General features: G+C 48.2%; 1 protein-coding gene across 1 annotated transcript; it reads right to left on the reverse strand.

Moving 5' to 3' along the window:
* Window positions 1-495: 495 nt before the first annotated feature.
* LOC123410665 (subtilisin-like protease 4) lies at window positions 496-3187 on the reverse strand. The gene has a single exon (XM_045103611.1). It carries the CDS (start codon window positions 3166-3168, stop codon window positions 655-657), a length of 2514 nt encoding a protein of 837 aa, XP_044959546.1. The 5' UTR covers window positions 3169-3187; the 3' UTR covers window positions 496-654.
* Window positions 3188-15411: the final 12224 nt, after the last annotated feature.

Consider the following 15411-nt stretch of genomic DNA (forward strand, 5'->3'; position numbering starts at 1 on the left):
AAAGGGTTAGATTGTCAATAAATACAGTTTTTCCAATCATTTAGCTCCTTTATCCATGATTTTGTGTGATAGAGGTAGAAGGAAAAGTAGCTTTTCCTGTGATCCATCTAACTCTAACCCAAATAAACACATTTTGGATGGATTAGTTTTTTTGGATGGGTTAGATACATCTAAACAACTCTAGTATGTTTGGATGTTTTCGAATTAGTTCGATTCAATCTAACTAACTCTAATTCTAACTAACTCTAACTAGTCATGATCCAAACAGGGCTATCGAAGAAAAGGCAAGTGAAAAGCTCATCTCTGTTGCCCTGTTGCCACTGAACACGTTGGAAATAATTCATTGTCGACGTTTCCGATGTTTGCATGATCCATCATGCATGTAAAGTGGGTGTAGTCAGCTAGTCATGCAGTTCAGTTCATTGCAAATCTTGACCCTCGGATCAAAAAGGAAACACACGCATGCATTCCCTTCTATTTTTAGACGACCAGATGTTCTGGAGACGCATTTTTATTGATTCGCGCTATTTACAGAACAAAATTGCTCCAGTTTGCATGCAGCCAGTGCAACTGCAAAACCATGGAAGCGCAGCAGCCTACTAAAGTACTGATGCTGATGCTACCTAGCTATACATGCTGCCGTTTGCAGAATCACTACGCGGCCTTGGCTGGAACCACAATGGGGCTCCGCACGATGTGGTCATCGGAGACCCACTTCAGGTTGCCCTCGGCGCCGGCGACGCTAGGCTGCCCCGCCCACCGCACCGTCACCGTGAAGCTCTGCTTCTCCTTGGCCTCTGTGAACCGCAGCATCGGCGGCTGCACCGTCACCGACACGTCTCTGGGCATGTCCACCACGGCGGTGTACACGGAGTTGGGTTTCCCGACGTTGGTCACCGTGCGGTTGACCGTGATCGGCTGGGCCAGCAGGTTGACGACGAGGGATGGGTAGTTCAGCTCTGCTTCGGTGGTGGCCTTGAGGTCGGCGCAAGTGACCGGGCGGTGGGCGATCTCGGTGACGCCCTCGTCTCCGAGGCCGAGGCCGCAAAGGTAGGGGATGTAGTCGTCGGCGTGGAGGTCGTAGACCAAGCCGGGGTCGAAGGCGAGCGCGGGGTTGACATAGCCCGCGCCCATGGCGTAGAAGGTGGCGTGGCGGTACTGCTCGTCCTTGAGGGGCACGCCGGTGCGGTCCACGGCGTCCGACGTCGTCATGATGGCCGATTTGATCGCCGCCGGTGTCCAGTCCGGGTGCAGGCTCTTGATGAGAGCGGCGATGCCGCTCAGGTGCGGCGTCGACATGGACGTGCCAGACTCCACGAAGAAAGAGAGGCCGACGCCCCCGTCGGAGAACTCCGTGTGCGACTCGCTCGGCGCCCACGCCGCGAGTATGTTCATGCCGGGCCCCGTGATGTCCGGCTTCAGGATGCCCGGGCTGGCCTTGCTCGGACCTCTGGACGAGAAGAAAGTAACGGCCGGCGCCGGCGACGCGCCCATGACCGTGCCCTTGAACGCGATGCTCGCCGTCGGGTTGGCCGTGGAGTTGATGTAGGCCGCGATCTTGGTCCCGGCATCGTAGCTCACGTGCGACGCAGGGAGGACATGCGGGTCGGCGAAGGTGGTGTACCCTTCGGCTGCTCTGTTCATCACGATCATGCCCACGCCGTCGTACGCGGACACGGTCTGGCCAGCCTCGATGCGGCCGTTCAGGCCTCTGCTCTCGCAGAGCACCACCTTGTCGCTCACCTCGGCTCCGCGCAGCACGCTGCAATCGCGGCTTGTCTCGGAGCCGTCGGCACCGGGGTACACGAGCGGAAAGGGCTTTGCGGCGGAGTTGTTGCCTGGCTGGAACAGGGACTCGCCGTCGAACTCCTCGCCGTTGCCGAGCCTCACGGTGGTGCGTATCGCGCGGTCCATCGTGCCGGCCGCGACGGTGAGCATCCAAGGCGCTCCGTTGCCGACGGAGCCCGGCTCCGGCCCCGCGTTGCCCGCCGCGCAGCTGACGAAGATGCCGCGCTCCATGGCCTTGAACGCCGCGATGGCGATGGGGTCGTAGTTGAACTGCGTCCCGGACGACGCGCCGATGGAGAAGGACAGCACGTCGACGCCGTCCTTGACGGCAGCGTCCAGCCCGGCGATGATGTCCATGATGGAGCAGCGGCTGCGGGTACAAACCTTGTAAATCGCGAGGTGCGCGTGCGGCGCCATCCCAGATGCCGTGCCGTCCGCGTTGCCCCGGACGTTGGCGTTCTCCACGAAGTTGCCCGCGGCCGTGCTGGCCGTGTGCGTGCCGTGGCCCGCGTCGTCCACCGGCGGCGCGGACGAGTTCACGGCGGCGCTGCCGAACGCGCGCGCCCCGATGATCTTGTTGTTGCATCCGCCGCCGGCGACGGCCTTGAACTCGCACGTGCCCTTCCAGCCCTTGGGCGGCGGCTCGAGGCCGCCGTCCCCGAACGACGGGTGGCTGGGCAGGATCCCCGTGTCCAAGATGCCAATCACGACCCCGCGGCCGAACCCGGAGCGGCTCCAGAACCCCTCGTTCCCGAGGTGGAGGCCGAGGAAGCCCGGCGAGCGGGTGGTGGCGAGCGGCAGGAACACCTCCGGGTACAGCCGGAGGCACCCCTCCGTGGCCCTCAGCGCGTCGGCCTCCTCGTCCGTGAGCCGCGCGGCGAAGCCGGTGAACACGTCGCTGTAGGAGTAAATGATGCGGGGGCCAAGGTCCTCGGCGCCGCCGTCCGACTCGGGCTCCGACTCGAGCGCGGCCGTCCGCGGGAGGAACGAGCGGTGCCAGTCCTGGACGGAGCCGACGGGGCCGGCCCTCGGGTCGAGGTGGACGACGTAGTTCTTGCGCGCACGCAGGTACGACGCGCCGAGCAGCGGCTGCAGGGACAGGAGGAGGAAGGCGACGAACCACGGGGACTCCATGAGCGGCAATGGCGAGGCGGAGTCGGGCCGGTGAGTGCGGCGACGACGATGGGCTCCCGCTCCGGTCGAGCCCGGCGGCCTCTTTATACGGGGAAGGTGGCAGCCGAGGCCTGCGTCGCGTGGGGGCCTGAGGGGGAAGGGAGTGGAGTGGAGTGATGGGGTGAGCAGTGGCACTGGGCGTGAGCTGGAGGGCAGTGGCGCTGCGTTACTGGTGTAAAATGATGGCCTTTCATTGTGTATTTGCATCGGTGTGGGGCGCAGTACTGCTCCTGCTACTAGCTCCGGCGCCACTGTTCCAGCCAGGCAACAACTCCGCCGCGTCCGGTGGATGTGGATCTACGTGCCGCTGACCGATGTCCCGTGCCCCTGGATGCGTATGGCGATAGCTGGCCCGGTCGGGATCGGATTCCGGTGCCTCCCGCTCGTAGATCGGGGGGAGATGGTACTTTCTGTGGGGCCACCGCGCCGTGCCGGTGGACGACGGTGAGCCGATTCGTGTCACGCCCACGGCGGTGCGGGACGGGCGGCGCTATCCAGGGGGTCAAATGGCCGGTTGACACGACACGTCCAAGATATGGCCCGCCTTTTGACGACGGTGGCGTGAACGCGCATGTGCACAGGGTGGACGAGCGCCCGCAGGTGGGTCGGTCGGTACGGTGACTACTACTACTACTAGAAACGCATGGCGGTGGTGGTTGATGATTCCCCTGCGAGGAAAACGGAGGACCCGGGTCACGCATATCTGGGAAAGGGCGGCACGACCGGCATTTATGCTTCGTGGAAATATGGAATTACTACTAGTGTATATGACAATTGATTCGCGTTCACTCCCCGACGATGACGCACCTCGCGTCTGGCTAGCAGCAACGCCCACCCGCATTTTGAATTCTTGAACCAGAGGACAAACTGCAATCAATCCTCTGCCCCGCAAAACCAACAAATTCGTGTTTCCAATACGGCGTGGGGTAGCCACGGCCACGGCCACAGAGGCACAGAGCTCGTTCGGCCGAACCCTGCGCTGGGCCTCCTCAAACATGCCCATATGCACGGGCGCACCGTCTTCTGGGATGCAGACATTTCTGCTCACGAGCGCACAAAATGCCGTAGTACGTAGGCGCTGGCCTCGAGCAGATTAACCTTTCGCTTTTAGCCCGATCCACGAGTTTTGAACTTGCACCTGCTACTAGCTCCGGCGGGGTCGGGCGGTAAAAAGTGTATGCAAACGTAGCCCGTGGCGCAAGTATCCAAGCCGCCAGCGTGCGTGCACTGCACCCGCCCTGCCGTCGTGTCCGGTTGGTCGGAACGCTCAGACGTAGATACTCGCGCCATTTTCTTTTTGAGAGGATACTCGCGCCATTTTAAACTGTAGAACTGGGCCACTTCTCTCGGAATGGCATGCATGTCAGAGACGCACACGCGGCGCGGATATAGCAAATCCCTACCAGAAAAATACGTGAATGAACCCGGATACATCTTCGTGTTGTATGTTCATGTATAAAGTTTCACAGAAAAACAACTTGCTTGTCATCTATGAAAATAAAAATTTAGAAAAAACGAAGGCAAAAAATTGGCTCATATGTTAAATAAGAGGAGGATAGAATTTTTGTTACAAACTCCACGCTACATCGAGCTCATTCTCCAGGTACAATCTCCGAAGCACCGATACGTCGCTGATCTCTGTATCGCCGTTCAGAACGCGGCCGATACTCCGATACGCACGATACGGCTGGGATACGGGTATCTGAGATGTATCGCTATTTCTGATTTAAAACAAAAGGAAAAATATACGGACACGTCTGGAAAACGGGGCAGAACGTCCCGGACACGGCAGCCCCATCTCAACTCTCAAGCGAGCCACGCACCAGCACCACGGGAGGATCCGCACGACCGCACCTAAACCTAAATCGCAGCAGTATGTGCGGAATGGATCCAGGGCGACTGCCGCCGGCGCCCCTCCAGCCGCCGGCGCACCACTAGCAGCCGGTGCTCCTCCCGCCGGTGCTCCTCCAGCCGGTGCTCCCCAGCCGGCGCACCACCAGCCGCCGGTGCTCCTCCAGCCGGCGCCCCTCCAGCCTGCCGCGTCCGCCCCTGCCGGCGACCCTGCTCTCGCCTCTGCTCAGCCGGCGCCCCTCCAGCCTGCCGCGTCCGCCCCTGCCGGCGACCCTGCTCTCGCCTCTGCTCAGCTCGGTGCCCCTCCAGCCTGCCGCGTCCGCCCCTGTCGGCGACCCTGCTCTCGCCGGCGCTCCTCCAGCCGGTGCTCCTCCAGCCGGCGCTCCTCCAGCCTGCCGCGTCCGCCCCTGCCGGCGACCCTGCTCTCGCCTCTGCTCAGCTCGGTGCTCAGCCTGAGACCTCTGTTTGTCTGAACTTGCTGGTAACTGAAAGCCTGAAACTTCATGTTTGTCTCATTGTCTGAACTTGCTGTATTTTATACCTGAAAGTCTGAAACTTGCTGTTTTTATACCTGAAGAAGATATATACAATGTCATCTGCGGGTAGTGGCATGGCAGCAAGCCAATCTTCAATCGGTGGTACTGCAAGCAATAGCATTGAGGTTGATGGTGCAGGTCAAAGGTGTGACTATTGCGACTGATGGTTGGTCTGACCCTCAAAGGAGGCCAATTTTGAACTTCATGGCTGTGACAGAGAGTGGTCCAATGTTTCTAAAGGCGATCAACACTGAAGGGGAGGTAAAAACTGTTGTTTCTACCTTGATTAACTTGTTTTCTTGTCTTGTTTTTTTATAAATTGATTGCTGATTGTTCATTGTCTTCAATGGTAGACCAAATCTAAGCAATTCATATTTGAGAAGATGAAGGAAGTGGTTGAGGAGATTGGATCTGAGAATGTGGTCCAAGTGATCACGGACAATGCATCCAATGTCAAAGGTGCTGGATTGATGATTCAAGCAAAGTACAACAATATTTACTGGACTCCTTGCATTGTGCACTGCCTTAATCTTGTGTTGAAGGACATATGCGATCCAAAGGTGCATCATGAAGACTATGAGGTTCTTCAATTTATAAAAGAGGTTGCCGACCTAGCTCAATTTGTCAAGAACTTCATCATGACCCATGGTATGAGGTTGTCAATGTTGAATGAGTTTAGCAAACTCAAGTTTCTTCACATCGCAGAAACCAGATTTGCAAGTGTTGTCATCATGTTGAAGAGGTTTCTTTTAATCAAGGATGCACTCACGTTAATGGTTATTCATGCAAATTGGGCTAATTATAGAGAGGATGATCCTATTACAGCTCAAAGGGTGAAGGATCTTATTTTGAGTGATTTGTGGTGGGATAAAATTGTATACATTGTCTCTTTCACCTCACCCATATATGCAATGATAAGGTTGACCGACACGGACAAACCATCTCTCCATTTGGTATATGAGATGTGGGACGACATGATAGAGAAGGTGAGTTGTTCTTTTAGCTTTATTCATCATTATTTGGGCATTTTTTATGTGTGATGCTTGCTGATTTTAATTGTCCTCATCTTCATAGGTGAGAGTTCCTATTTATCGTTATGAAAAAAAGGAGCGCAATGAAGATTGTGCTCTCTATATCGCTATCAAGAAAAAACTTGCAAAACGTTGGGAGAAAAGTAGTACCCCCCTCCATTGTTTGGCTCACTCGTGCAATCCGAGGTTTGCTCTTCATATATGTTTGTCATTTGACAATCTCAAGTTGTCAACATTAAAAGGTTTGTTGATTTTACATTATCATGTTAATAGGTACTATAGTCCAAATTGGCTTGCGGCAGCCCCTGGTCGTGTTACCCCCCTTAATGATATTGAGATTTTTCAAATGAGAAACAAGTGTTTGCAGAAGTTATTTCCGGATCCAAATGACCACAAGACCGTCAAGAAAGAATTTGCAGATTTTGCTCTAATGATGAATGACTTCCAGAATGCCGATTCAATTGAAGATAGAGATGATTTTGAACCAAAGCAATGGTGGGGCACTCATGGAGGAAGCACAAAGTTCCTGAAAAGTTTGGCATTAAAGTTACTTGGTCAGCCTTCATCTTCATCTTGCTGTGAAAGGAACTGGAGCTCATATTCCTTCATCCATAGTTCCGAGAGAAACAAACTCACTCCTGAACATGCTGAGGATTTAGTGTTCGCACATAACAACCTGCGTTTTCTTTCAAGACAATCTGAGGCTTATCATGTTGGGCCAAGCCGGATGTGGGATGTGGGTGGAGATGGGGTTGAGAGCTTCACTGGTGTTGGCATGCTTGAAGGTGCCAATTTGACACTTGATGAACCTGAATTGGAGGCTGAGATCATGGATGCTCTCACTTGAGTTGTCCTCATTTACTTTATGTTGTAATGCACAATTATGCATTGTATGACTAAGGATTTATGGCCATGTGAGCCTTTGTTCTTTCTGTTGTCATGTTGTAATGCACTACTTGATATGGGTCATCCTCTTTATCATGTTATTTTCTCTTGGTTTATGCTATTGCTACAAGCCAACTTGTTTACTGCTTTTTCACTTTTCATGCTTGTCTATCTCATATTATCATGTCTAATATCATATGTTGCATTTTCTATTTTTCATACATCATGAGGAGTTGAGGACCTGGATGATTATTCAATTCAAGACTGAAAAGAAATGAGGCATGGAAGCAACCAAGCTACCTGTAGGACGGTATTTTGATCCCATCTCATTCATTTTATTATGTTAGTTTTTATTACATGTTATTATTATTATTATTCATATATGCTTGCCGTATCGCCGTATTGATGTTTTTAGAAATTGCCGTATCCCGTATCGCCGTACCCGTGTCGCCGTATCGGTATCGCCGTATCGGTGCTTCGTAGGGTACAATGGTGTCCAATTGTTTTGCTCCTGCAACAAGCCAAATCTTAATCTCGCTTTTGATGTTGTTGAGCAAGATTATTGTTGACGTATTCTTGCGTTGAAAGACGCGGACGTTCCGCTCATTCCAAAGAGTTCATCCGACGAGCATTGTAAGGGACGCTAATGACTTTTTGTTGGGCTTGCTGTCATTGGATCTTTTGACCCATCAATCACTAACTGAATTCTTAAGATGCCAATCTGAAGTATCAAAGTCAATCAAGTGGAGCGAGTCGTTCACCGTGTTCCAAAGGTGGAGTGTGAGCCGACACTTCTAGAACAGATGGGAACCAGACTCCTGTACTTGCTTGCAGAGTGTGCAGTGGTTAAAGTTCGGCCATCCTCGTTAGGCCAGTCGATCGGCAGTCCAAATACGGTCTTGTGTAGCCAGCGAGGAGAAAAATTTGACCTTGGTGGAACAATATTTAGAAGCACTGAAATTCATCTTCTTTACAAATACAAACAAAAAGATATCATTTTACAAAACTTTATACCATGCACGTAATTTTGCGAACATGCATGAGTGATACTATGTCGATACAAATTCAATGGTACATGCATGAGTATAATTTTTGTTCTTGCCGCAATCATTTTCATTGATTAAATTAATAGTCAAACTTGAATTTTGAAAAGCGTAAACGCATTATATTATAAAACGAAGGGAGTAATATTTTAAGTTGCGTCTAAAATGTATTTTGTAAAACAGAGTCACATGTATCCGGGTGGCCGGGTTCAGAACATAGTGACCCATTCCTACTAGTGATATGATGGCCCTGTTTAGATACTCTAACCTGGTTAGAGTTGAGTTAGATTCTAACCCTTAAACGAACCTGAACTAACTCCAACTCTAAAGGTGTTTGGATGGAAGGGTTAGATGGACAATAAATGCTCTTTCTCAATTATTTGGCTACTTTAAACCTCTCTAAACCTCTCTCTTTCCCTGAACCCCACATACTCTAACCCAAAAAAGCACATCTTGGATGGGTTAGAGTTCTTGGATGGGTTAAATGCATCTAACCAACTCTAACCCACCTGTTTGGATCTTTGAAGGTTAGATGGGTCAAATCTAACCCACTCTAACTCTAACCCTAGGATCCAAACAGGTCTGATGGAACAAAATGACCACAAGATGCTAACACAATTATATACATTTTTTAGACGGGGAAGTTGTGTTGATAAGTGAAGGCCAACAACGAAAAGCTTATATTCCATCACCGCTCTCCCCGTCTTCCCCTGCTCCTAATTATTATGTATTACCTCTTCCGTATTTCCTTCGTCGCGGTTTAGAAAGAATGCTTAATTTCTTTTTAAAATCTATATGGTTATTGATTGATTATGAGATGATTTAAAAAATAACATTCATACTATGCATGCATATAGAAGTACTAGTATAACATAATAGTATTAGCTGCTATCACTAAATGGAATGTTTCTTAAATCTTGTCTACTATAAAAATTACACGTAAATATAACCTTATGTTCTAAACTGTGACGGAGGGAGTAAAAAAACATTTAAATTACAAAAATAATAATGTAAACGTTTTTATATTCTTTTAACAAGGGAGTACTGCACCCGAAAAAAGAACAGAGGGAGTATTGTATTTCTTTTGTTCCCAACCGCATCTTTGATGTGGATCATGATGCCGACGGCCCTGCCTGAGTCCCGCATGACACGGCCGGCTCCATGCAGATCGTATAGGAAATTAATATGCATGGTCACGTCGGATCTACTCTAGATTATCATCAATCACACAATCATGTAAACACACTGCATGGATGTGTGTTCGCTTACCTACTAATGGCCTACCTACACCACTGGCTAGACTAGGGCTCTGTTTGAAACCATACAGATTATATAATCCAGTTTTTATAATCTATTATATCTTCAAACAGGACAGATTGTATTGCAGTTTATAAAAACTAGATGACCAGATTATTAAAAACTCATAATCTACTCTACCCCAGCTAAAATCAGATTATGGATTACTAATGACCCATTACCCTTAAAACTTGGAGATAATTACCTACTGCCACCGTCACCGTCCTCCAAACATGTCCACTTAGATTATTACCTTTGCAGTTAAAAAATAGAGGGCAGACATGTCATTGTACAATATAAAACATGGATTACAGTTTATATAATCTGACCTCCAAACATGCCCACCTAGATTATTTTTATAAATCAGATTATATAATCTATCTTCATAATCCAGATTATTATAATCTATTGTGGTTCCAACCAGGGCCTAGGTCTATCGTTGATTCTGCCGGCAGATATCTTTTTCAACAAGCAACAATTGTTGCCTCTCTTTTCTATTATCATTAAAAAAGAAAGAGAAGATAGATCTAACTATAAATCTGAACCCTCTAATCAAGTTATCAACGAACTGATTACGTTATTAATGAAACTCCCTCGCTAACGAAAACTCCCTTGTTAACATCGCTCACTCAAAATACCCTCAGCCAATCTCAGGAACTCCTCCCGCAAGCCCCCGCTCGCCCCGATCGGCCGCTCGCCGCCGGCCCCGCGCCGATCCCGCACGCCCCTCTCGTGCCCGCGCACCGCTCCCGTGTCAGGACCTGAGCTAAACTAGGCAGAATAAGGGGACTTATCTCATCGAATTCATAGCAAAATAAGAGGAATTGTGTTCGGGTTTATATTGTCTCAAAAGGGAAAAGTTGAGGTAGCACGCCACCGGCTTCTAGGGTTGATACCCAAGTACATGATTCATGATCCCAATGGAGAGGGGGAGGCTGGTTATATAACCATTACAACTAAAACAGATCAATAAAGCAGAGGAGTGCACATGCTTGTGGTGTAAAGAGAGCAGCAACATGAAGAGGCACAGGAGCCGTCGGATGAACGATCAACGGCGCACATCTGGCTCTAGCAGTGAACCGTTATTTGTGCTTGTAATCCGTTGGATGTGAGATCTAGGCTGCCAATTCATCACGTCGGGCTAGAACAGGAGAAGGGACTCTGCAGCCTGACAATACCTCCCGAATAAGATGAAACTCCTTTTGAATAAACGCCGCATCCTCCCACGTAGCAGCTTCTCGTGGTAAATTCACCCAGTTGACAAGCCATCTTACCACTGGAATGTTGATACTGCCTTGAGGTCTAGGAATCAACTTCCTATGCAGCACTACTTCTGGTTCCATTTTGATGGAGCCATCAGAATCAACTAAAGGGAGGTGCTTAGAGGAAACCACCTGGGGTCCCAAATGTTATTTAAGTTGGCTTACATGGAAAGTGTCATGCATTTGACATCCTTCAGGCAACAACAGCTCATAGGCCACTTGCCCAACTTTCTTCAGAATTCTGAAAGGACCATAAAATCTGGAATGGAGCTTCAAGTGTTTGTGTAGACTCAGGGAAGTGTGCATGTAATGCTAAAGTTTCAAGTACACCATTGCACCTACTTCAAAAGTCCTTTCCCTTCTCTTTTATCAGCATAATGCTTCATCCTGGACTGAGCTTGTAACAAATTTTGCTTGATCGCCTCTAAGGCTAGTTCCTTGTTCTGAAGCAGATCCTCGGTGTCATCAGAAATGGAATCAGGAAGAGAAAACTCCGCTACCATAGGTGGAGGAAAACCGTAGAGTGCCTGGAATGGGGTCATTTTGAGTGTTGTATGAAAGCTGGTATTATACCACCATTCAGCCAGGGCTAACCAACCATGCCACTTCTTAGGTTGCCTGAAAAACATGCACCTCAAATAGTTCTCCAAGCATTGGTTAACTCTCTTAGTCTGACCATCTGTCTAGGGGTGATAGTTGGTGCTCAAGTGGAGTTTGATGTTGAGGGACTTGAATAATTGCTGCCAGAGGTGGCTTATGAAAATTCTATCTGTGTTAGTGACAATAACCAAGGGCATACCATGTAACTTAAAGACTGTACCAGAGAATGTTCTAGCCACAGACTGCACAGTAATGGGGTGTTGCATTGCTATGAAATGTGCATATTCAGTGAATCTGTCCACAACCACCAGTATCAAGTTCTTTTTTTCAGAAGTAGGTAGGCCCTCCACAAAGTCCATACTAATATGGGCTTAGGAAAAATCACGCACTGGCAGGAGTTCTAAAGTTATTGAGGTGTCACACTAGGCATTGTTTGATGAATTCAATAAGTTATTCCTTCATGCCTTGCCAGTGAAATACTCCCTCGGTCCACAAATACTTGTCGCACAAATGGATACAAATGGATGTATCTAGAACTAAAATACATCTAGATACATCCATTCTTATGACAAGTATTTCCGAGTATTAGTTTGATTCTTTGATAAGTTGCTCTTTCCCCGGAATGTCCTCCCAACTCAGAAGTATGAATTTTTTTTAGAATATCCAGTTTCAACACAGTTGCCTTTCCTATCACAATATTGTTGTGAAACCTGAGGATCCCATTTTTGAATGTGTAAGAGGAGTCACTCTTTTTGCCGACAGTACATTCGACAATCAAGTCTTTAACTTTTTGATCATCTTGGTAACTTTTCACCACTTCTGTGATCCAGGCAGGAGTTGAGGCACTAGCAGTAAGAGTGGAGACCATGTAATTTACTCTTGAGAGAGCATCGGCAACTTTGTTTTCCTTTCATTTCTTGTATTCTATAGTAAAATTGTACCCCAACAGTTTCAACAACAGTTTGTGTTGAACACCTTTAGTTAACTTTTGTTCTTGTGTGTATTTCAAGCTTTCTTGATCACTTCTAATCAACAGAGAAGTAGCAGCAAAGTAATGCTTCCATTTCTTGACAGCTTCAATAATAGCCAAGGCTTCCTTATCATAAGTGGATAAAGTTGCTACTTTTGGTCCAATTGCTTTGCTGAAATAAGATAGTGGCCTGCCCTCTTGCATTAAACCAGCTCCCAGACCACATCCACAAGCATCAACCTCTAGAATGAAAGGTTTTGTGGAATCAGACAGGGCTAGAACTGGAGCATTTGTGAGTTTGTTCTTGAGATTGTCAAAGGCCAACTGGTGAGTATTGGACCACAAAAAAGAGTCCTTTTTCAAACTACCAAATAGTGGTCTGCAAATTACTCCATAGCCATGAATGAATCTCGTGTAATGTCCACTTAATCCCAAGAAGCTCCTTAGTTCAGTAACATTTGTAGGTGTTGGCCGATTCTTCATAGCATCAACTTTGGTTGGGTCAGTAGCTACTCCCTCTTGGTTAATCACATTTCCCAGATATTCCACTTCACATTGTCCAAATGGACACTTGTACAACCTAGTAAACAATAGGTTGTCACTTAATATGCCGAACACTTGAGTCAGATGCTCTTTGTGCTCCTCTATGGATATACTGAACACTAATATATCATCAAAGAATACAACTACAAACTTCAAGTGACCAAACAAGAAATTCACGAGGGATTGAAACGAAGGAGGTCCATTAGTTAGCCCAAAGGACATAACTAGATATTCATAGTGGCCCATGTGAGTGGAAAATGCAGTTTTATGAATATGTGCTTGAGCCATTTTGATATTTTTTTTGACAAGCGAGCCATTCTGATTTGATGATAACCATTTCTCCAATCAATCTTGGAAAATATTTTAGCTCCCTTAAGTTGATCCAGCATATCCTCAATTACTGGTATAGGGTGTTTGTTTTTATAATGATCTTGTTGAGTTTTCTATAATCAGTGCATAGCCTCCAAGTGCCATATTTCTTCTTTACCAACAAAGCAGGGGAAGAAAAAGGACTAGTGCTTGGTCTGATTACTCCTGACTTGAGCATTTCCAATATAATTTTCTCCAGTGCTTCCTTCTGGTGATGTGGTAATCTGTAGGGCCTTTGATGGACCACTTGGTTTTCATCTACCAGGGGAATTCTATGATCATGGTGTCTGGCAGGAGGCATAGTAGTAGGTTGTGCAAACTGTCAAACTTTTGTATCACTTGTTAAAGCTCATAAGGCAGTTTCGGGTTGTGTCGTGGGAACAAGCCTGACCGTACAAGTTAGGGGTACGTAAGGAGTGAGCAAAGTCCTAGGTACGGCGAGATTGTACACACGAATGTATGAGTTTAGGCCACTCTCGTGGAGCTAACAACCCTACGTCTGAGTGCTCGGGAGCTTCTGGCGTGTGGAAGGTGTAGGTTACAAGGGGTGCAAACCCTTGTTCCAAAGGGGAGGGGTGGCTTATATACAGTGCGCTGCCCCTCATCAATCCCCGGCAACCAAGGGTTCGGCCATGGTAATAAAGGTGAGCGTTGGTGATAACGTATGTAATAAATGCCACTTATGGCGGCCAGTCGAACGCCTGCCCATTTGCCGGAGGGAGAAACCAAGCCGGGGCCACGCAAAGGTGAGCGGGTCCTCCTCCTCTCCCACGTCGAGCGAGGTTTTTCTGTGCCTCCCCATCCATTCTTCTGTGGGTTCTTGAATTTCTTCGGCGCACAACTTCACCATTTCCCTCCGAATGCCATTGCGCACCTTGCTACGTTCATATTTTGGAAATATGCCCTAGAGGCAATAATAAATTGGTTATTATTATGTTTCCTTGTTCATGATAATCGTTTATTATCCATGCTAGAATTGTATTGATTGGAAACTCAAATACATGTGTCGATACATAGACAACACACATTCCCTAGTGAGCCTCTAATTGACTAGCTCGTTGATCAAAGATGGTCAAGGTTTCCTGGCCATAGACAAGTGTTGTCACTTGATAATGGGATCACATCATTAGTAGAATGATGTGATGGAAAAGACCCAAACTATGAACGTAGCATATGATCGTGTCAGTTTATTGCTACTGTTTTCTGCATGTCAATGTATCTCTTCCTATGACCATGAGATCATGCAACTCCCGGACATCGGAGGAATACCTTGTGTGTTTCAAACGTCACAACGTAACTGGGTGACTATAAAGGTGCTCTACAGGTATCTCCAAAGTTGTTTGTTGGGTTGGCATGGATCAAGACTGGGATTTGTCACTCCGTGTGACGGAGAGGTATCTCGGGGCCCACTCAGTAATGCAACATCACAATAAGCCTTGCAAGCAATGTGACTAAGGAGTTAGTCACGGGATCTTGTATTACGGAACGAGTAAAGATACTTGCCGGTAACGAGATTGAACTAGGTATGGAGATACCGACGATCGAATCTCAGGCAAGTAACATACCGATGGACAAAGGGAACTGCATACGGGATTGATTGAATCCTTGTCATCGTGGTTCAACCGATAAAGATCTCCATAGAATATGTAGGAACTAATATGGGCATCCAGGTCCCGCTATTGGTTATTGACTGTAGAGGTGTCTCGGTCATGTCTACATAGTTCTCGAACTCGCAGGGTGTGCACACTTACGTTCCGTGACGCTAGACTAGTATTCGGATATGTATGTTGGTAACCGAATATTGTACGGGATCCCGAATGAGATCCGGGACGCCACGAGGAGCTCCGAAATCGTCCGAAGATAAAGATTTATATATGGTAAGTCCCATTTTGGCTACCGAAAAAGTTTCGGGTTTTATCGGTATTGTACGAGGAAGCTTTTGGAAGGTTCCAGAGGGTTCCGGAAGAGTCCGTAAGGGTGCCTATAGCCCCTAGGACGTGCATGGGCTGTAAGGGGGCATCCAAGCCTTGTTGGGCCAGCCCCCCAAGGGCCCATGCGGTTGGG

Source organism: Hordeum vulgare, chromosome 1H (assembly GCF_904849725.1).
Source record: "Hordeum vulgare subsp. vulgare chromosome 1H, MorexV3_pseudomolecules_assembly, whole genome shotgun sequence".
In the NCBI taxonomy this organism is placed as follows: domain Eukaryota; kingdom Viridiplantae; phylum Streptophyta; class Magnoliopsida; order Poales; family Poaceae; genus Hordeum; species Hordeum vulgare.